This window comes from Prionailurus viverrinus, chromosome A1 (genome assembly GCF_022837055.1).
Source record: "Prionailurus viverrinus isolate Anna chromosome A1, UM_Priviv_1.0, whole genome shotgun sequence".
Lineage (NCBI taxonomy): Eukaryota > Metazoa > Chordata > Mammalia > Carnivora > Felidae > Prionailurus > Prionailurus viverrinus.
In genome coordinates, this window is record NC_062561.1 from 113,089,320 (window position 1) to 113,112,645 (window position 23,326).

General features: G+C 38.5%; 1 protein-coding gene across 1 annotated transcript; it reads right to left on the reverse strand.

Annotated features, from left to right (window-relative positions):
• Positions 1-1,779: 1,779 nt before the first annotated feature.
• LECT2 (leukocyte cell derived chemotaxin 2) lies at positions 1,780-12,680 on the reverse strand. Its single transcript, XM_047872700.1, has 4 exons — positions 12,613-12,680; positions 11,000-11,096; positions 8,954-9,099; positions 1,780-2,049 (listed from the first exon to the last, which is right to left on the reverse strand). Exons 1-4 carry the CDS (start codon positions 12,656-12,658, stop codon positions 1,883-1,885), a joined length of 456 nt encoding a protein of 151 aa, XP_047728656.1. The 5' UTR covers positions 12,659-12,680; the 3' UTR covers positions 1,780-1,882.
• Between the last annotated feature and the right edge of the window lie 10,646 nt (positions 12,681-23,326).

Here is a 23,326-nt window from a genome sequence, read left to right on the forward strand (position 1 = left end):
ACCTAAAGTTATTTGGCCATAAGGGATCAATAAGGTAGATGATCAAACCAGAGAGTGTTGGTTATAGGTTTTGTTTTAACTAAGAATCAAACTCTTGTTACCCTTGTATGAAGTGTCATGTTACGGTAGAGAATAATATCTACCTGGATGTGAGGATAAACCAGTTGTGTAGTAGAGACTCTGAACTGAGAGTCTTCATTAACTCGTTCTTCTTGACCAGCCACCTTCACGTCTTGTTACCAGTATAACATATCATAATAAGTACTCATGAAATCACCCCCCAGCTCTAAAATGACAACAATGACATAACAAGAACTTAAATTTTTCTGTGTGGTTTCCCTTATTCACTTCTGAGATAATTAGTCTTCATTATTTGCTTGATTTCCTTTTTGTATATTCTTACCACACTTGTATGTGTTCCTAAAAATTATGTTTTGGTTTTAATTATTTTGACTTTCTAAAAAGAGTATCATATTATATGTAACCTTAAGTACTTGTTTTTACTCAAAATTATATTGTTGTGATTCATCCATTTTGTCATGTCTATCCGAGGCTCATTTATTATGACTGCTAGACACTATTCCATTCTGTGCTAAATCACACAGTTCATTTGTTCATATCAGCTGTCCATGGGGATGTGAGTTGTTCAGGTTTTGCCATGACAAATAGTTATATTATGAACATTTGTATGTATATGTCCTAGCATACAAATGCAGCTACTTCTCCATTAGTAAAGTTCAGTTAATTACATTTTCCATTAGTACATCTGTAGTAAGAATGGAATCTTCTCACTGGAATTCCAAAAGGATTTAAGCAAAAATTCGTGAAAAGTTTCCACAATGATAAATCAACCTACTCATTTCTCACTAACTAAAATCCAGGGAGCCAGTTATTTCTGGTCCTTTGAATAGTTGTATGGTCTTTTTTCCCCTTCCTACCTGTTGTCAACATAACTAAGGAAGAATGATCTAGATTTAAAGTGATGTGTAGAGGGGCACCAGGGTGGCTCAGTGGGTTAAGCATCTGACTCTTGATCTCAGCTCAGGTTGTGATCTCAGGGTTGTGAGTTCAAGCCCCATGTTAGACACTGTGCTGGGCTGAAGCCTACTTAAAAAAAAAATAATGTGTAGAAATAAGTGGCTACGATATGCATATGGTAGATGAGGCTGACTGACTTGGTTCCAGGAGATACTTGAGGTTAAGATAGACCTCTTTCTCATTCCAGTGCTTCCTATAATGTGCTCTTACTGAAATTGAGACTACTGATGTATTTTCTTGGAATGCCATCATTTATGATTTAGAAAATCTTGTTGATATAGTGTGGGGAAGTGTGGTTGTGCAGACCAGCAAACTCTGTCTTAATCCATGCAAGCTCCTCACCCTGTGACCAGTTTGACATACCTGAGGATATTGCTTTGCTGAAACTTTTCAATACCTTAACTAAAGTTTAACTCTCATTTGTTCACTCAATATTTGTGCATGTGTGTCTAGCATTGTGCAACATTCTCTTCTTGTACCAAGAAAATAACTTCAGGCTTTTTCTTATTTTCAAGCAGAAAGGTAGCTAGTTTTAGAAGTACCAGAAATGCAGCCTGGATAGCTGGAAGTCATGTTTGTTAATCCTATGTATTGAAGACTAAGGAAATTTAAACAAGCAAGCAAAACCCCTCAGATCCCATATGTAACAGAAAAATCAGAGAACCCTCAGAAATTAGTTGACAATCAAAAATCAGAGTGGCAATGAGTTGAAATAAAACACTATTTTCTATTTTGCGCTCATCATATTTTTATTTGGACACAAATTTCTTGAAAAGTAGGATATGCATCCACGTTTTTAAGAAGATGGTTTTCTATTTAGAAGATCTGGTCATCTGTCTTCTACTTAGAGATATGCAGTAGGATCACTCAAGTCACAGTTTTCAATATGTATGTGGGATTGTATGCCAGGATGAACTTTCTGCAAGGGCAATACAGTTCCCAGTTTTTCTCCCTTCTTGATGGAACCTTTGTATTTAATTGGCTTAATATGGAACATTTTTATACAAAAACCTAAAAGAAAAGAAATTAAATTAGTTTTTATCTGGGTTTTAGTAGCCTTGAATCAGAAATTCAAAAAATAACAGAAATGGAAGAAAAGACAAAAAAAATGAGTTGATTGAACTCAATGAGGAAATTGAGGAAGATGACAAAATCATACCAGAAATGACTAAAATTACAAGATGCCGAAGGGAAAACAGATTCATATGAAAATTTAATAAAGACATTGAGGAATAACAGAAAAACGCTAGCTGAGAAAATTGAGACTATTAACATATTTTCTTGTTCTCACCCAGAACAATTTCAACTCTAAGACATATTCTTATAAAATGATGAGACTTTAAAGACAAATAAAAATGGACATAATTGGCACAAGATTGAAACTCTTACTAAATACCCAAAGAAAATAATTTTAAAGACCAAGACCCACCAAATAGATAGGTGGAGTTATTGTAATACTATCATCATAATGTAATATGACAATGTTGAGACCACATATATGAGTTATATCTATAAATGTTAACTCATCTGTTAAAAAAATGTTCCTACTAGCTTAAAAAGAAAAACCCAATTATATCCTATATACAGTAAAACACAACAGTTGAAAAAGGCAAAAAATAAAGGGCTGGATCAAGATTTGTCAAGCAAATGGAAACAATAAGGAAAGCAAGGGTTATGAATCTGTTATCAGAGATTCGGATTCGGGACAAAAAGCATTGAAACGAAACAAAGGAGGACAATTTGTAATGCTAAATCCAATGAAGATACAGCATTTACAACCACCTGCACACTAAACACAAACCATCTATATAAGGCAGAGACTACTGGAGAAACAGGGAGAAATAGAAACACACTAGAAGATTTTAATACACATATCAGTGAAAACAGTCAAGTAGACAGAATTGTGCTGTCTGACATGGTAGCCACTAGCCACAAGTGGCCAGTCTGCACTTGAAATGTAGCTCATCTGAATTAAATGCACTTTGAGTATAAGATGCATGCTGGATTTTGAAGACAGTACAACAAAAGTAAAATACTAGTAATTTTTATGTTGCATTTTAAAATAATATTATAGACACTGAATTAAATAAAATATATTATTAAAATTAATTTTACCTATTTTTTAACTTTCATAATGTAACTAGAGAATTTTAAATTATCTATGTGACTTGTATTTCTGTTGGACATTGCTGATTTAGAAGATCTAAACAAAATCAATATAATGTGTCTTATATGCATGTTAAACAATATGTGCACAATTTCAACCCTGCAAGCCAATGTGACAACTAATATAACAGTACTGGAAGAACTAAATAAATGGAGAATATAACATGTTAATTAATTAGAAGACTCATTACTTTTAAGATATCAGTTCTCGATTTCATCTGTGTAGTCAATGCAAACCCAAAGTCCCAGCAGAATTTTTGGTGGAAATTGATAAACTGATTCTTTTTTTAATGTACTTTTTAAAGTTTATTTATTTTGAGGGAGAGAGAGAGAGAGAGAGAGAGAGTGTGTGTGTGTGTGTGTGTGTGTAAGTGGAGGAGGTTCATAGAGAGTGGGAGAGAGAGAATCCCAAGCAGGCTCCACGCTGTCAGCCTGATGAAGAGCTCAAACTCATCAACCATGTGATCATGAGGCACTCTAGATCATTGAGCTGAGATGAAGAGTCAGAAGCTTAACTGGCTGAGCCAACTAGATGCCCCTGATAAACTGATTTTGTAATATATTTGGAAATGCACATGAGGAAGATTTTTCAAGGCAATCTGAAAGAATAAATTTGAAAGATTTATGTTATATCAAGATGTGTTTTTGGTTTTTAATATTTATTTTTAGAGAGAGGGAGTGCAAGTGGGGTAGGGGCAGAGAGAGAGAGAAAGAAAATCCCAAGAAGGCTCCGCACTGTCAGTGCAGAGCCCCATGTGGGGTTCAATCTCATGAACCATGAGACCATGACCTGAGCCAAAATCAAGAGTTGGACGCTTAACCAACTGAGCCACCCAGGCGCTCCCAAGATGTATTTTAAAGCTACAGTAATTAAGACAGTTGGATATTTGTGTAAGGTCGACACATTGACCAATGAAATACAATAGAAAAATTAGAAACAAACCCATGTTTATTCAGACCATGACTTACCACAAAAGACTATACTGCATTAGAGTAGGGGGAAAAACAGTCTTTTCAGCTTAATGGTACTGAGTCAGAAACTAATGTGAGAAAAAAAGATCTTGATCCCTATCTCATTCCTTACACAGAACCCAATTCCAAGTGGACTATAAATCTAAATATGAAAGATGAAGCAATAAAACTTACAGAAGAAAAAAATACTTTTATGACTTTATGATGAGCAAATGTGTCTTAAACAGGTAAAAACATGTTATCAATAAAGGAAAATACTACCAAATTGGACTAAAAGAAAAATAAGAATTTTTGTTTATTAAAAGACAGCAAAAATAAAGTGTAAAGGTAACCCATGAAGTGGGAGAAGATATTTACAATACATAGATCTGACAGACGACTCATCTACAATATACAAAAAGCTCCTACGTGCCAATAAGAAAAATGCAGAAAACACAGGGAGAAATAGTTGAATAGGCACCTCACAAAAGATAATATCCATGCTATCAATAAATACAAAAAGGTGCTCCGTTGCATTAGCCATCAGGAAAATGTAAGTTAAAGCCAATAATGACATGTCAGGTAAAGGGTTAATATCCAAAATCTATAAAGAACTTCTCAAATTCAAAACCCCAAAACAATCCAGTGAAGAAACGGGTGGAGGACATGAATAGACACTTTTCCAAAGAAATTAGATGGCTAACAGACTTGTGAAAAATATGGTCAACAACACTCATCATCAAGGAAATAAAAAACAAAACCACAATGAAGTACTTCCTCATACCTGTCAGAATAGCTAAAATTAACAACTCAGGAAACAACATGTTGAAGAGGATGTGGAGAAAGGGGAACCCTTTTGCACTGTTGATGGGAATGCAAACTGGAGTAGCCACTCTGGAAAACAGAATGGAGGTTCCTCAAAAAATTAAAAGTAGGACTACCCTATGACCCAGCAGTTGCACTACGAGGTATTTATTTATCCAAAGGATACAAAAATGCAGATTCAAAGAAGGCACATGCACCCCAATGTTCATAACAATGCTATTAAGAACAGTTAAACTATTGAAAGAGTACAAATGTCTATTGACTGATGAATGGATAAAGAAGATGTGGTATATATATAATGGAATATTCAGTCATCAGAAACAATGAAATCTTGCCATTTGCAATAATATGGATGGAACTAGAGTGTATTATGCTAAGCTAAATAAGTCCATCAGAGAAAGACAAATACCATATGATTTCACTTAAATGTGGAATTTAAGAACTAAAACAGGTGAATATAGGGGAAGGGAAGGAAAAGTAAAGATAAAAACGGAGGCAAACCATAAGAAGCTCTTAACTATAAAGAACAAACAAACACCCACCTTCCTTCTCCTGATGGAAGGAGGTGGGTGGGGGTTGGGCTAAATAGGTGATGGGTATTAAAGAGGGTACTTGTGATGAGCACTGAGTGTTTTATGTAAGTGATGAGTCACTGAATTCTACTCCTGAAACCAATACTACACTATATGTTAATTAACTTGGATCTAAATAAAAATAAATAAAGTGAATGAGATGCCACTATATACTCATCACAATGGCTGAAATGGGAGAGGGGGCACTTGGGTGGCTCAGTCAGTTAAGTGTTCAACTCTTGATCTTGACTCAGGTCATGATCTCATGACTCATGAGTTTGAGCCTCGTGTTGGGCTCTGCACTGACCATGTGGAGCCTGCTTGGGATTCTTTCTCTCCCTCTCTCTGCCCCTTCCCTGCTTGCACTCTCTCTCTCTCTCTCAAAATAAATAAATTAACTTAAAAAAAAAAAGAATTGCTGAAGTGGAAAGTTGGAAGATAGCACCAAGTATTGTGTATGGAGCAACCGGAACTGTTACACACTCCTCGTTGGAGTGTACATCAGAACTACTGCTTTGGGAAGCACATTAGCTGTTAGAGCAGAAGGTGCATATGGTACCAAGTGATCCAGCTCTCCCGCTTGTACAACATTCTGCCATCAGCGAGTGTGCTGATTTCAATGATGCATTCTGAAACTGGGGAAATTACCAGAGAGTGGATTTGTGGACACACTGGGACCACTGTCAGATGGACCCTAATGAAAATCTGCGTTGATCACCTGACCCTAGAAGCCTCTATTCTGACTGATTGACCACATTGGCCTTTTGGGTATCCAAGAATTAAGTCTCAGTTGTTGAGCAAGTGTCCAGTAGTCTCTGAGAAGCGCCATTCTTTCTTCTTCCCCAGTGTACAGCCATCCTGCTTAATGGTGGCAGTTGCCTTTGAGGACAGCTAGAAGTAAGGTTTATGGTATAAATTTTAGGCTGTGTGAACTAATCTTTGACAAAGCAGGAAAGAACATCCAATGGAAAAAAGACAGTCTCTTTAACAAATGGTGCTGGGAGAACTGGACAGCAACATGCAGAAGGTTGAAACTAGACCACTTTCTCACACCATTCACAAAAATAAACTCAAAATGGATAAAGGACCTGAATGTGAGACAGGAAACCATCAAAACCCTCGAGGAGAAAGCAGGAAAAGACCTCTCTGACCTCAGCCGTAACAATGTTTTACTTGACACATCCCCAAAGGCAAGGGAATTAAAAGCAAAAATGAATTACTGGGACCTTATGAAGATAAAAACTTCTGCACAGCAAAGGAAACAACCAACAAAACGAAAAGGCAACCAACGGAATGGGAAAAGATATTGGCAAATGACATATCGGACAAAGGGCTAGTATCCAAAATCTATAAAGAGCTCACCAAACTCCACACCCGAAAAACAAATAACCCAGTGAAGAAATGGGCAGAAAGCATGAATAGACACTTCTCTAAAGAAGACATCCAGATGGCCAACAGGCACATGAAAAGATGCTCAACATCGCTCCTTATCAGGGAAATACAAATCAAAACCACGCTCAGATATCACCTCACGCCAGTCAGAGTGGCCAAAATGAACAAATCAGGAGACTATAGATGCTGGCGAGGATGTGGAGAAACGGGAACCCTCTTGCACTGTTGGTGGGAATGCAAATTGGTGCAGCCACTCTGGAAAGCAGTGTGGAGGTTCCTCAGAAAATTAAAAATAGACCTACCTTATGACCCAGCAATAGCACTGCTAGGAATTTACCCAAGGGATACAGGAGTACTGATGCATAGGGGCACTTGTACCCCAATGTTTATAGCAGCACTCTCAACAATAGCCAAATTATGGAAAGAGCCTAAATGTCCATCAACTGATGAATGGATAAAGAAATTGTGGTTTATATACACAATGGAGTACTACGTGGCAATGAGAAAGAACGAAATATGGCCCTTTGTAGCAATGTGGATGGAACTGGAGAGTGTGATGCTAAGTGAAATAAGCCATACAGAGAAAGACAGATACCATATGTTTTCACTCTTATGTGGATCCTGAGAAACTTAACAGAAGACCATGGGGGAGGGGAAGGAAAAAAAAAAAAGAGGTTAGAGTGGGAGAGAGCCAAAGCATAAGAGACTCTTAAAAACTGAGAACAAACTGAGGGTTGATGGGGGGTGGGAGGGAGGGGAAGGTGGGGATGGGTATTGAGAACGGCATCTTTTGGGATGAACACTGGGTATTGTATGGAAACCAATTGGACAATAAATTTCATATATTGATAAATAAATAAATAAATAAATAAATAAATAAATAAAATTTTAGGCTGTGTGACGGAGCCCTTCCTCAAAGGGGCTGAGCCTTGGTTTCTTTCAAGGGGCCCTGGATTTGTGAACTGGTGCAAGTCTGGGGGTGAGAGGCAGTTTTGTGACCCAGTATGGTGATGATTGAAGTCACGACTTTGTTCATCAGACCTAGAGTGTTTCCATTTATACAAATCAAATCAGGCTTTAGTAGGCTGCCCGTTTGTTCAGTTCTTGGGTCACCATGATTAACTAGACAATGCCACAGATCTCTGTCCTTCAGATGAATCTGATGGCCTCTTCAGCTCTGCAGCCTGTTAGGTAACCATGCCAACCTTGGCCTTGCTTACTAAGTGGACTCCATCCAGTGGCAGCAGTTTCTCTTGTCATTTGGGTCCTATAGAGAATAACCACCATAGAGCCCTTGAGGATGTGAGCTCCCTCACAAAGTGTTTCTTATGGTGGTGAGGGCAATGTCCTCAGGGCCCGTTTCTGACAGGAATGCACATTTGTGTTCATTAAAAGACACATGCAGGAAAGTTCATGGAATTTTCATAATTGCCTGAAACTCAATACTACCCAGATGTCCACTTAGAGAAGAATGATTATGTAGATGAAGATCTATGCATAGAATCAAGCCCTCTACATCAACGAGAATGAAGGAACTAGAATGACACACACAAATAGTAAGCCCAATACCCGGAGTACTGGGTGACCCAGCTTAACCTAAAACATAGAAGCCTTTGAAAATATTTTCCAGCCAACTTTTGCAGGAATGCCAACATCTTTGAATTGTAGGATTTTGATGAATGAAAGTATTTATTTATTATAGTAGATACTGTTGAAAGTGATCTTGTTTGTAGACTATTAGGCAAAACCACATGGGCCACAAGAAGAAAGCCCTTCAGTCAGCTGTGGGGTTAGGTAGAGTGTGTGCATAAAGAAAATGATTTCAGAGGAAGAGGTGGAACGTATTTGAAAATGCATCTAGCTGTTTTAGTTTGGTACCCTATGGCCTTTGTATTCTAGATGTTACTATTTTGAAGGACGTATGACACTTCGGCATATGGCATGTGCATTAAATAAATAAGCATCAAACATTTCCAGCATGTGCCCCAGGTATAGACAGCACCTCTCACCTCTTCCAGATATCCGAACTCCATTATTAATGGCATTTTTGTTCTTATAAGGTTTCTCCTGGCCTACAATCGTTCCGGTGAAAGGCGCATACACAGTCGATCCATCAGAGCACAAGACATCCACACCCTGGTGAGGCCTATGATTTCTAAAATGTAAATAAGAATGAACAGACTGAGGAAACTGTCCTAGGAACTTTATTGCCCAGAAACGTGGTGTTAGCCCACTGTTCCCAGACTAGGATATCAAACCCTGAAACTGCTACACCATATTGGGAGGTCCCAGGTTTCCTCTCTTTAGCACAATTTTAACCTCCCTTCCTGCAGGTAGTAATAACCATATTGTAAAGATTAAAGTCTTTAGGATAGTATTTGGTATGGAGAGCCTTTAAGAATTCATTAGCTATTATTGTTATATTGCATTTTGGGGAAATGAGACAATCTATGTAAGTAAATTTTTAAAACGTATTTATTCTTTTGAAGTTTATTTATTTTGAGAGAGAGAGCGCAGGGGAGGGGCAGAGAGAATCCCAAGCAGGCTCCATGCTGTCAGTACAGAGCCTGATGCAGGACTTGATCCCTTGAACCGTGAGATCATGACCTGAGCCGAAATCAAGAGTCAGACAGTTACCTGACTGAGCCACCCAGGGATCCATATGTAAGTAAATGTTTAAAAGATTTTTTTAATGTCTATTTATTATTGAGAAACAGAGAGAGACAGAGCATGAGCATGGGAGGGGCAAAGAGAGAGGAAGACACAAATCCGAAGCAGGCTCCAGGCTCCGAGCTGTCAGCACAGAGCCCGACTTGGGGCTCAAACTCACAAACCGTGAGATCATGACCTGAGCTGAAGTCAGACACTTAACCAACTGAGCCACCCAGGTGCCCCCATATGTAAGTAAATTTTATAGATATATGACTCTTCACCCCTTCAAGACCAGTTGTAAAAGAGTTATCTCTTTATGGAAACCTATCATAAAAGAATCATATGTTACCCTCATCTTATTTTTGTCTCAGTGACCAGAAGTTGTCATAAACAACATTTTTTGTATATGGTATTTTAATACAGTGAGTGATACCTCCTGAGTTTATTAAAGTGGGTCAAGAACAAGCACAAAATGATCCCAGATTGTGAGATTTCTTGAAGTTGTCTCTGAAAATCCTCAATGTTGTTTACATTCACTCTTTCCAGCCCCCTCTCCCTTCTAATAGGCTAGCACCTGAAAAATCCAATTTGTAAGGATTGTTAGAATTGTGTATAAAGCAACACTGAGTGGGATTCCAAGTGAAAAACCAGTAAATTATTGTAGAGTCAAGTGCATACACACTTTCGGGTATGAACAAATTAAGTCTTAATTCTGGCAATTGAGCGGCCATTTTTCCATATTTCCCATCTCAACCCTGCTGCTCCAGGTATTTGAGGTTGCTTTGTAAGTAGCATTTGTTTAAATGAGAGCTCCACTATAATTAGGATGGAGATCGATGATGCAGTTGGACACATGGCTATTTCATCAGAGAGTGGCACCCCTAAGGTGGTGCTGTGAATTATTGAAAATTCACAACTGTGTCCCTTATTGTTTAGAAGAAATGGCCTGTCAAGGGCCAGCCTCTGATGCTGAACTCCCACATCCTGGGTCAGTGACATCATGGTGTGATGGGAAGAGGAACCAAAAGCATGAATCCTTATGCAGCTTTTCCCACCTCCAACTGTGGTGGACAGGTGCCTTAACCCTTCATACCTCAGTTCAAGTCCCTCTTGAATAAAATGTGATAGTAATGTTGATTTTCACCTTGGAAAAACCAGGTGGGTAACACTGAGAAAGAAAACATGCATTTGCTCCCCTTTCTCTTTATTACATGCTTTATCCCCAATTCAGAGGCTATCCTTGAAACAGAGGTCTCGGAAGTTGCTCTAAAGATAGTAGTCCAGCTGGTTTCATCGCTGTGTCCTGCTGTTAAAGGGAAATGACCATGAGCGTTTGAGGCAAGGACACTAAGCAAAGAGGTTAAGAACCAAAAGAATTTATGGTTATTTGTGAAGCCCCATACCTTTGAGCAGTATACTGGCCACAGCCATGGCTGTCACATGTCCTGATCTCATTGGAAGACTTGCCAGCACAGATATTAGCCCATGGTCCAGCCAAAGCTAAAAAAGAGAAACATGACAAGCAGATTTCCTGGCCTCACATATTTCCAGTGTCTTTTTACCTTGTCAGTCTTCCGGTAGCTTCAACGCTTCTGTTTTCACTATAGTTTTTCTCTAACTTTCTATATTTTATGGGCAGGTGTTCCTTTAATTCCCGATTCGGGTGTAAAGTTCGCTTTTTCCCTTACCATAAAATTCTGTCTTATGACATACACCGTATTTGTAAATGTGTTTATTTATAAGCATTAATCTCCATCATTACGGTTTGTTTCAGATTATCAACTAATAAATGCCCTAAGTTATGATTCTCAAACTTTCTTTGCTTATTACTTGGGACCGCTGTGTTTAGGTTAAGCAAAAATAATCAAACAGCATGGTGCCAAGAAATAATTCAAGAAATTCTAAAGTAACTTTGAGATGTTCCTTTATCGTTAGTCCTAAAAATCAAATCCAAGAAAATCTTTGAATTGAAGAAGCAAACTCTGAACTAGCAAAGCAGACTCTGAACTAAATAGATCTCTTTTCTGTCTGCAAACATGGAAGAGGGAGATTCTTAGAAATAAGAACATGTCGGACCAATTTAGCCTAGAGTGGAGGGAGAAGACAAGGGAAGGGAGTAGAAATATATGAAAAATTGTGAAGTAGTAAAACATGGAGGAAGGGCTGGCTCTCTCAGTCTATTTTGTGCACACTTGTTTTAGGTGCATCTTCTCTTTAGTATATGCTAAATTGAGATAAATGCTCAATTGAATTAAATTTCCCAGATTTCCAATGTTAACGTTCACAGAGAGATGCAGTTAGCCAACTCATCCTTTCACTTCAGAATAAACTAACAAAACAGAAGCAAAAGCAAGAACCAGCTAATTTGATTGTTGATTTTCGTCAAAGATATTTTACTATTCATTAATATATGTGCTGTGAGAGGAACAACAGAATATGGCTATTTAAGTTTATATGGTTGTTTAAGTATATTCTTTAATATATTTTTTAGAAGATGGGCTTCAAATGTCTTATACCTTTGAGCCAAACTTCAAGTCAACATCTTGATCGAGATACAATACCATCACTTTGGCAACTAGTATTTATCCTGGGGAATTGAGGCAGATGTTAGGTGATTTATTAGCGTATTCATTTTTCCTCTCCTGCCGTGATGGTTAAGGAGCGAGAGTTCCCTTTGCCATAATCCACGCCAGTCGCTGCATAGGGAATTCTCCAAATCAAATTCTTATATAAACTTCTTATTTTCTAATTATGTTCCAATTAAATCCTAGGCCAAGATTAATAGACTTTTCTTAAAGTCCTCTATTCCACTTTTATGATTCCCTTGTTCAAGAAGGACAGCATTCAGGTGGAAGTCAGGAGAAGTCCCCCTTTCCCCTGTATTCTTCCTAGTCCATTTTCAGTAGTCAAACACACACATTTCTGTTGTGGTTGTGATATTCCTGACTTTTGAATCTATTACTGAAATCCGTTTTTTAAAATTAGCCAAGATTCTAAAATTGTTTTTTGCACTTACCAGTCGAAATGAAGACAGCAAAAAGGAGGACTTCTGTGGAAAACATTTGGCTTTTGCTTTCCTTGTGATGTTTCTTTCTCTGATGATTGGAATTGCCCCCACACTCTTTGAAGAATAGCCAAGGTTGAATTAGGTAGCCTTGGAATTCTGCATCATTCACGTCTTTCGTTTACTGTGAGACACACAGAAAAACAAGAATGAAGCAAGTCAAAGTCAAATATTCCCTAGGTAGCTATTTGGTTCACATGTAGGGCCTATGTAAAAGTGTTTGATCTGAAGAAGGAGTTAATTTTATTGGAAATGCTGACTAAACATTAACAGAAAGTGATAAGGTAGCTGTCTTCTGGGCTGCAACTTCATGAATGGCTGCGTACATAGGAAAAATACAAAAATATGCACAGATTAATTTTAAGATAATAGGTACCTCTCAGGAAGGAGGGAAATAGAATTGTGGAGGGGTATACAGAATGCTTAAACTCTAAAATACTTAGTAAAAATGTGAGAAGGAAACATGTGAAAGTATTTGTTAATTATTAGAGGTAGATACATGGCTATTTGTTATATGAATCTCTGTGCTTTTCTATATTTTTCAACAAATAGACACTATTTCTGTGTATTAACATCTCTTTCTTGTTATGCTTAATATTATAAGAGGCCTTGGGATTTTCTACAGAAACATCCCCCTTTAAATAATTTGTCAGTAGCTGTGGGAGACTGAGATTGTGGCCCCAGTTCTTTTTACCCTTCCCTGAATCCACACCCTTCCCATGACTCTAAGGAGGCAGAAGGCCTTTCAAACGTTTGGTATGTGTTTCAGCTGTATGACATGCTGTGACCGATCAAAGGAGACACAAGTGACAGTTCGTGAGTACAGCTTGAGCCCTACGGGGTGTCGTGTCTTTCGCCTTCTTGTGTTCTGCCTTGGCCGTGCAGAGAGCCTTCCCAGACTAACCTGCTGGTCCCAGGAAGAGAGTAAAAGTCCCGTGGAACAGAGTCACTGTAGCCAAGCCACCGTAACTGAAGCCAGCCTAGCACACCCCTTAATTTATAGTAGAAAATCATCAGCTCTCACAGTTACTGAACAGAGTAAACGCCATGGTGTTCAAAGAACTATTACAGGAGTTGGAGCAAATATAAGCTAGCTAACCCAACAGTTGTTTGAAAGGCTGGCTAATGCCCGTTTTGAAGTGGTAGGAGGCACTGTCACTGTTCTCTTGTGTATCCTCCATGACCGTAAGGAGTGTTGAGGTGGTTGCCGCGTGCTAGAGATCTTTTGATGAGAAACTCTGACCTATTCACCGTTTTGCATAAGACCTTTATCTTCTCTGAGCTCTACTTCCTCACAAGGAAATGTCTGTGGAAGTAAGGTGACTTGTTGGGCTACAGTTACTGGAGGGCATTTAACTTTTGCAAGACAAGCTCAACTATCGGCATTAAATTGACCTCTCATTTCTCCCCCATGCTTTGACTGTTTTACTTTTCTCAGCACTTTCACCAAAGCCAGAGAGAACCTGGAGGAAGAGGAGAAATTCAAACTGACTATAATTTAGCTTTGAGGGCAGTGGTGCTAAAGTCTAATTCCGGCATCGAGATTAACTAAGAGTTACTTGCCTCTTTCACCGCATCATTCTCCCGTCTAGTTAGAAGAGTTTGAGGTAAAATTACATGAGAGCTCATGCAATTGCAAGACTCAGATTGTTTCTTCCTCTTGCCCCGGCTTCTCTGTACCTGTCTCCTGCTTCCTCTGAGATGGGTAGTTCAATTCCAGAGTGAGAGGGTTGGCTGTATTCCAGGAGCCAATGAACAAATTGCTTATGATAAAAACCACTGAATCGTATGCTTTTCTCTGATTAGCCAAAGAAAGCACTTGATTTTCTTCCCTCAGGGCTATTGTATCCTTTTGTTAATAGTTTCTTAATTGATTTTTAAGAAGTAGCTATATTACAGAACACTAAGTCACAGAAGAGTTGAAGTTTTGGGTATGTCTGAGTGCTTCCATTTGGGAACAATTTACATGAAACCTTTTTGGTTTTCCTTAACTGTGGGAATAGTGGGCTAGAGGGTGAAGATATAATTTCTTTGGTAGCTTTAATCTTTGATTTGATCTGCAGTTTGGAGGCCTTTGTGAAAGACAGGAGGCCAGCGTGCTTTGCAAAGGGTTGTTGGCCTGGGGACCTGACCAAACGCACTGGCTCCTTCCTTCTGTGTTTGACTAAAATGAACCTACCTAGAAATAGCATGCTGTGTTAAGCTACTGATTTATTAAACAAATGCCTTCAGAAATCTGAAATTAGTCCAGAACTGCTCTGCTAAAGTCTATCCTAGTCATGATAAGAATGAAGAAGGCATTAAATACAAATTGTGGCCAGTAGAGCCTTAGCCTCATGATGAGGCCTTGTGTGTCACTTTCCATCTCTGATTTAAGAATGCCGAATGAACATTTAAATCCATTCTACCTTCTCTCACCCCCTTCCCCTCACTCCTGCCACCCCCCACAAATCCTCTGTGTGGACAGACAACGGTAACAATTGCAAGTATGACACATTAGTCACCACAGCTTTGGGAAGTGCAGTTAGCAAAGGGGAGGGGTTTGATTACAAAAATCATTTTATTTTTATTTATGTATTTATTTTATTTCTTTTTCTTTTTAAATGTACTTTTAATGTTTATTTTTGAGAGAGAGAGAGTGCGCATATGAGTGTGGAAGAGGGGCAGAAAGAGACGGAGACACAGAATCTGAAGCAGGCTCCAAGCTCTGAAGTGTTAGCACAGAGCCCGACTTGGGGCTCAGACCCACAAACCATGTGATCATGACCTGAGCCAAAGTTGGACACTTAACCAACTGAGCCACCCAGGATCCCCCCCAAAATAATTTTAATATGGAGAATCATTCCTAAGTTTTCCAATGTATGGGGCAGTTGACTTATCCTAGAAAACAGGAACTTGAAGCATTTTCTAATAAGCCATTTACTTTTTCACTCACAGGATAATGGGGGGGGGGGGACAGGTTGTGATTCCTAAAACCGGCATTAGATTTTATTTGCTTTTTTTTTTTAATGTTTTATTTATTCTTGACAGAGCATAAGTGAGGGAGGGGCAGAGAGAGAGGGAGACACACAATCTGAAGCAGGCTCCAGGCTCTGAGCTGTCAGCACAGAGCTCGACACAGGGCTCAAACTCACAGACCACGAGATCATGACCTGAGCGGAAGTCGGAGCTCAACCGACTGAGCCCCCCAGGTGCCCTGGATTTTATTTGCTTTAAATTAAGTTGTAAACTACTGAAAAGGGAAAGCTCTTTTTATGAAATGTAGACATACAACACAACTTTGTGTCATGTCTAACACAGTATTTCAAGGTTAGAGGGATGTGGCCAGGAGGTTTGCTGACTAGAGGCTTCTGAGGGGACATTATCTGTGTCAGAGTGGCAACTGTGAAGTGCAGGTACCATTACTTTCCTGCCTACATCCAAGGCAGACATTACTTATCAAGCACGGTCATCTGTCAAACTCTACTCAGATGTGTCCTCATGATCTTGCTCCTCACAGAGTCTTTCCCAACTGGGAAAGCATCTTGATTAACATCTGCTTCTCAGGGCGCCTGGGTGGCTCAGTCGGTTATGCATCCAACTTTGGCACAGGTCATAATTTCACAGTTCGTGAGTTCAAGCCCTCCTTGGGCTCTGTGGTGAGAGCTCAGAGCCTGGAGCCTGCTTCAGATTCTGTGTCTCCCTCTCTCTCCACCCCTCCCCTGCTCACGTGCTCATGTGCGCGCTCTCTCTCAAAAATAAACATTAAAAAAATTACAAATAAAAATAAAATAAAATCTACTTGTCATTCTTGATTGAGGTAAATTTATCTTAATCCAGAGTCTGCTCTTATTTATTTTACTTTACTTTACTTTACTTTATTTATTTATTTATTTTTTATTTGTATTTGTATTTTTTTCAGTATCCCAGACTCAGACACAGGCAGGGTGAGTGACTCAAATTCATCAAGTTACTGGAAGATAAATGAACACAGAAGTAGATAGATAAGTAGGTATGACTTTCATTGGAGGTGATTCCTATCTACTGAGGGGTTGTACTCCCTTCTTGATGTTGGAGCCCTTGGAGAAGTGGTTTGATCAATTTGGAATGAGAACAATAAGAGATAAAGAATTTTAAGGGCTTTTCCAACCAACTATGTGGAATCTTTTAAATTTTTTCCTCTTGATTAAATGGACTAGAAAACATGTCCCTCTTGAGTGACACCAAATGCACCCATGAACCTCTGTCTCTTTGATTCCCTTTCTGGCACCCTAAGCCCATGTTTTTCAACTGGGAGTACCTGGATGTAGGCCAGGTAACACAAAAGCAGTGACACTCGGTATCTGTTTTTTTAGGATTTGGGAGTGGGGCGAGAGGAAGAGGAATAACCCTTATTTATTTACTATAGTAAGTGTGTTTTTTAATATCTGCTGACATATTAAATATTTTTTTAATTAATATTTAATTTATATATTATAAAATTTACCCTTTTAAATTTTGTAAAATTTATTTTAAATTAAATAAAACCCTTTTTTAGTCTGTTTACAAAATCACACAAATATTACCAGAACTTTTGTCACCCCCAAATGAAAAACCATACACGTTAGTAACCACTCCCCATTCCTACTATCCCCAGCTCCTGGCACCTGTTGATCTACTTTTCCTCTTTTTGAATTTGCCTATTCTGGACATTTCATATAAATGAAATCCTTCAATATGTGGCCTTTCCTGTCTGGTTTCTTTCACTTAACATAATGTGTTCAGGGTTCATCCATGCTGTAATATGTATCAGAACTTTATTCCTTTTTATGATTGGATAATAGTCCAGTGCATGAACATACTACATTTTGTAGTTGATGGATATTTGGAAGGTCTCCACTTTTGGCTATTATGAATAATGCTGTTATAAACAATCAGCTATAAGCTTTTGTGTGGCCATGTGTCTTCAGTTCCCTTGGGTCTGTCCCTAGGAGTGGAATTGCTGTGTGTTTAACTTTTTGAGGAACTGTTAACCTGTTATCCAAAGCAGGTGCATCAGTTAACATTTGCACCAACAATGCATGAAAGTTCCATCTTCTCCATGTCTTTACCAATGCTTGTTATTATCTCTTTTTGTTTTTTTAATGTTTATTTTTGAGAGAGAGACAGAGTGCAAGTGGGGGAGGGCCAGAGAGAGAGGGAGACACAGAATCTGAAGCAGGCTCCAGGCTCTGAGCTGTCAGCACAGAGCCCGAGGGGGCCATGAGGTCATGACCTGACATGAAGTTGGTTGCTCAACTGACTGAGCCACCCAGGTGCCCCTTATTATCTCTCTTTTTAATTATAGCTATTCTAGGGGATACAAAGTGGTATCTAATTGTGGTTTGGATTTGAATTTCTCTCATAACCAGTGAGGTTGAACACCTTTACGTGTGCTTATTGCCCATTTGTATATCTTCCTTGGCGAAATGTCTTATTTAAATCTTTTGCCAAGTTTTCAATTGAGTCATTTAACCTTTTATTGTTGAGTTGTAAGAGTTTTTTTTTTATCTTCTAGGTACTAGTCTTTGTCAGATACATGATTTCCAAATATTTGGTTTCACCATATGTGTTATCTTTTTACTTTCTTGATGGTGTTTTTTGAAGGTCAGAAGTTTTTAATTTTAGTGAAGTTTACTGTATTTTTTTTCCTTTGGCTGCTGGTGTTGCAGGTGTCATATCTAAAAAATCATTTTCTGATCCAAGGTCATGAAGATTTATGCCTTTATTTTATTCTAAGAGTGTTAAATTTTACATTTAGGTCTTTGATTCATCTTGAGTTAATTTTTATATATGGTGTGAAGTAGTATTTATCTTTTTGTATGTAGCTATCTGTTTTTTCTAGCACCGTTTGTTAAAAAGACATATCATTTCCCTCCTGTAATTTTGTTTTATTTATTTTTATTTATTTTATTTTGTTTTATTAAAAAAGTTTTTTAACGTTTATTCATTTTTGATAGACACAGAACGCAAGTGGGGGAGAGGCAGAGAAAGAGGGAGACACAGAATCTGAAGGAAGCCTCAGGGGCTCTGAACTGTCAGCACAGAGCCTGGTGCAAGGCTCGAATCCACAAACTGTGAGATCATGACCTGTGCTGAAATGGGACATTTAACTGACTGAGCCATCCAGGAACCCCTCATGTAATTTTATTTTCTGTGCCCTTGTTGGAATTCTGTACTCTTGATTCTGTTTCATTGATCTATATGTCTGCCCCATGCCAATAACGCACAGACTTGACTATGCTTTCTAGTAAATTTTGAAATCAGGAAGTATGAGTCTTCCAACTTTTTATTTTCAAAAATTGTTTTGGTTATTCTGGATTCTTTGTATTTTCATATGAATTTTACAATCAGCTCGTCAGTTTCTGGAAAAAGACTGACAGGTGGCTGAAATTTTGATAGAGATTGAGTTGAATCTGTAGATCTGTCTGGGAAGTATTGTCATCTTAATGATATTAACCCCCCGAGTTTTTTTTTTTTAATTTCTTAAATGTTTATTTATTTTTAAGAGAGGGAGAGAGACAGAGCCTGAGTGGGGGAAGGGTAGAAAGAGGGAGACAAAGAATCTGAAGCAGGCTCCAGGCTCTGAGCTGTCAGAGCAGAGCCCGATGCGGGGCTTGAACTCACAGACCCTGAGATCATGACCTGAGCCGAAGTCAGACACTCAACCGACTGAGCCACCCAGGCTCCCCTCCCCAAGTTTTGAACATTTATTTAGGTCCTCTTTAATTTATTTCAGTGAGTTTTGTAGTTTTCAAGGTATACATCTTACACTTCATTTGTTAAATGTATTACTAAGTATTTTATGGTTTTTGCTGCTCTTACAAATGGAATTTTTTTTAACTTTTTAAAAAATGTTTATTCATTTTTGAGAGACAGAGAGAGACAGAGTGCGAGTGGAGGAGGCACAGAGAGAGGGAGAGACACCGAATCTGAAGCAGGCTCCAGACTCTGAGCTGTCAGCACAGAGCTCTACGTGGGGCTCAAACTCACCAACCGTGAGATTATGGCCTGAGCCGAAGTCATATGCTCAACTGTCTGAACCACCCAGGTGCCCCAAATGGAATTGTTTTCTTAATTGAATTCTCATATTTTTCCTTCCTAGTGCATGGATATGCAACTGCTTTTTGTATATATATCTTCTGTCGTACAATTTTGCCAAATTAATTTATTAGCTCTAAGAGTTTTCATTTTTTTGATGGATTCCTTAGATTTTTTTTTATATACAAGCTTATATCATCTGCAAATAGGCCTTTCTATTCCCCTGTTCCTCATTACTACCTTCTTTTGTGTGCAGTAGATATTTTCTAGTGTACCTTTTATTTCCATGTCATTTCTTTTACCATATATTTTTCAGTTCTTAATGGTTACCCTGGTAATTAAAACTTAACTTTAACAGTCTAATTCAGATTAATACCAACTGAATTGCAATCATATACAAAAAGTTTCCCCCATATAGCTCCATTCTGTCACTCCTCTTCTTTGCTTTGTCATACAAATTATACCTGTATCTATTGTGTGCTCATCAACACCCAGATTTAGAACTATTGCTTTATTCACCTATGTAGTTACTTCACTGGTACTTTTTATTTATTTATTTTTGTATGGGTTCGAGTTATTATTTAGTGTCCTGTCATTTCTGCCTGAAGGACTTTCTTAGCATTTCCTGTAGAGCAGGTCTTTTAGCAACAAATTCTCTCCAGTTTTGATTATCTGCAAATATCTTAACTTATTCATTTTTGAAGGGTAGTTTTGCCAGTTGTAGAATTCTTATTTAGCAGGTGTTTTTCTTTCAGTACTTTCAGTTTTGTTTTGTTTTTGTTTTGTTTTCTGTACTATGTCCTCCCAGTGCCTTTTGGCCTCCACAGTTTCTGATGATAAATCAACTGTTAGCCTCCTTGAGAATTCCTTGTATGTGATGGTTGCTTTCAAGATTCTGTTTTTGCCTTTGTCTTTTGATTGTTTGAGTATGATGTGTCTGGTCTCTGAGTTTTTGAGTTTTCCTTACCTAGATTTTGTTGAGCTCCTTAGTTGTGTACATTAATGTTTTTCATCAGATTTGAGAAGTTTCCAGCCGTTATTTCTTTAAAAAATTCTTTTTTCAACGTTTATTTATTTTTGGGACAGAGAGAGACAGAGCATGAACGGGGGAGGGGCAGAGAGAGAGGGAGACACAGAATCGGAAACAGGCTCCAGGTTCTGAGCCATCAGCCCAGAGCCTGACGCGCGGCTCGAACCCACGGACCGCGAGATCGTGACCTGGCTGAAGTCGGACGCTTAACCGACTGCGCCACCCAGGCACCCCCGTTATTTCTTTAGATACTCTTTCTGTCTTTCTCTTTCTCTCTCCTGTCCTTCTGGGACTCTGTTATGCATATATTGGTATTCTTGAGGATGCTGCACAGGTCTCTGAGCCTCTGTTCATTTGTCTTTATTATTATTATTATTGTTCCTGAGACTAGGTAATCTTAATAGACCTATCTTCAAGTTTGCTGATTCTTTCTTCTCCCTCCAGGTGTTGAGCCTCTCTAGAGATTTTTTTTTTAATTTCAGTTATTGTGTTTTCCAGCTGTAGAATGCATTTTATATATGCATACATTTTATATACGTATATAAAATTTCTGTCACTTTATTGAAATTCTCTATTTGGTGAAACATTGTTTTCATACTTTCCTTCAGTTCTTTATAAATGATTTCTTTTAGTTCTTTGAACATATTTAAAGTACTGACTTATAATCTTTGTCTAGCCTGTGCAGCATCTGCTTTTCCTAATGACAGCATCTATTGGCTGCTCTCTGTGCTGAGTCCTCATATAAAATTGTGTGGCTTTTTCTGATTGTCAGAGCCTTGACCCCCATGGGAAGTGCTTGTACCTGTATAAAATGTAAATGTCCTCTGTCTTTATTTGTACTGTGTGCTAAGGACAAAGGATCAAAAGTGAGGAGGTTACTCCTTACAACTCATCAAACTTACACTTTCTGCCTTCACAGCTTACAGCCACTAATATTTTACCTGAGGTTGCTCTCAAGAGTTCTTGTGAACTGATTGACTCTCCATCTCTGGCAAACCTTATAGCTAAAAGACATAAAATAAAACAAGACCACTCTAGCCTGAAAGATTTAAATTATACATGAATTTTTCCCAATAAAAATTTTCTTTATCTCATTGGGCACAAGTATATAACCAACAAAGACTCTATACCTGCTCTTCATTTAAACCCACTTTTTTTGCAAATGAGAGACTCTTGGTTTTAAAATCCTGCCTAAAGATTTTGTCTCACCACTGACCATTTGATTATAAGATTCTAGAATGTACTAAGCCCCAGTCAATAGACAACCCTCACTCTATCAAATACTTCCAGACCCACAGTGGGCATATTTCCTCACCCAGTTTCACCATCTGCTAGTACTTTGACCAACAGAGAGCAAACAGCCCAGGGCCACCTAGGGAAACACAGACTTAGATTACCTCAAACCATGGTAAACAGATGTAATGGGCCCACTGAGCTTTGAACCCTCAAATTGCACCACACACAGACATGGTCAGAGCACTGCCAGAGGTTACAACACACACATTCTTGGCACCATTGTTCTGATTGACTCAGACCAGCTGAACTTCTTAAACTGAATGATAAATTCATTACAACAATGGAAGAAATGATGCTCTTCTGTTCAGGGATTAAAATGTCTCTCTAGCTACTGATACCTCCTGAAAAAGAAACTGACTTCGAAAGTTACAGTGCTACTTCACCGTTCCACAATTCAAGCCAGCCCACATTTGGTGGGCAGTGTGTGCAAGGTGCTGGGTGCAGCACTGTGAGAATGGAAGAGGAGTTGGGAGGCAAATAAGCCAGGAAAGCCTGAGAACTTGGGAGGGGTCAACCCTGGACATGAGAATGAGGATGGCAATGGGTCAGAATGTACGACACAGGCAAAGGGAGTGTTGATTGTCCTGTAGCTGCCTGAGCCCATGAAGGATTTCAGAGCGCCTTATAAATCAAGCCCAATCCTGCTGTTTGCTTGTTTCCTGGAGTAAAGATGGGATTTTTGGATTTCATTTGACTCTAGGGAGATCTGGAACTGCTCCAGGAAGATTTGCGTTGGATGCTATGAAAGAGGATAAGGAAGTAATTGTTGGATATGTAAATACATTTGTGCAAGGGTGAGGTACATTTGTGTTTCTGTCTTCAAAGTTTACTTTTAAAGTGTTTTATGAGAAGTGATATCAGAGATATAAAACAATTTTTTTGTGGTTGCTAAATAGAAACCATCAGGAACAGAAATGTAGTTGGACCTGTTGGACATCAAAGATAGAGATTGTGACATTCAGAGTTCATCACCCTACCTAAACTGAACCTGACCCAGACAGCAAGGTAAACAGAAGTTTTCAGGGACAATAGAATAGTTCTAGGATGGAAGGATCTTTTGTAATTCTAAATTCAGATGTTTTTGACCCTTGAACAATAGGGATTTGAACTCTGTGGGTCTACTTATATGCAGATTTGGGGGGGGGGGTTGTCAATACAATACAATACTGTAAATGTATTTTCTCTTCCTTGACTTTCTTAATAACATTTTCTTTAGCTTACTTTATTAAAGAATACAACATATATAGAAGATACAAAACATGTCTGTTGCAGTTAGTTGACTGTTTTACAGGCTTCTGATCA

What these genes read in the sequence shown, in the direction of transcription:
- LECT2 (XM_047872700.1), bottom strand. Translation starts at nt 12,658, where the DNA reads ATGTTTTCCACAGAAGTCCTCCTTTTTGCTGTCTTCATTTCGACTG. An exon ending in GGCCAGTATACTGCTCAAAG is followed by an intron (nt 9,100 to 10,999) that starts GTATGGGGCTTC and finishes TTTACATTTTAG; the next exon opens with AAATCATAGGCCTCACCAGG. An exon ending in AGTTCGGATATCTGGAAGAG is followed by an intron (nt 2,050 to 8,953) that starts GTGAGAGGTGCT and finishes CTTTTCTTTTAG; the next exon opens with GTTTTTGTATAAAAATGTTC.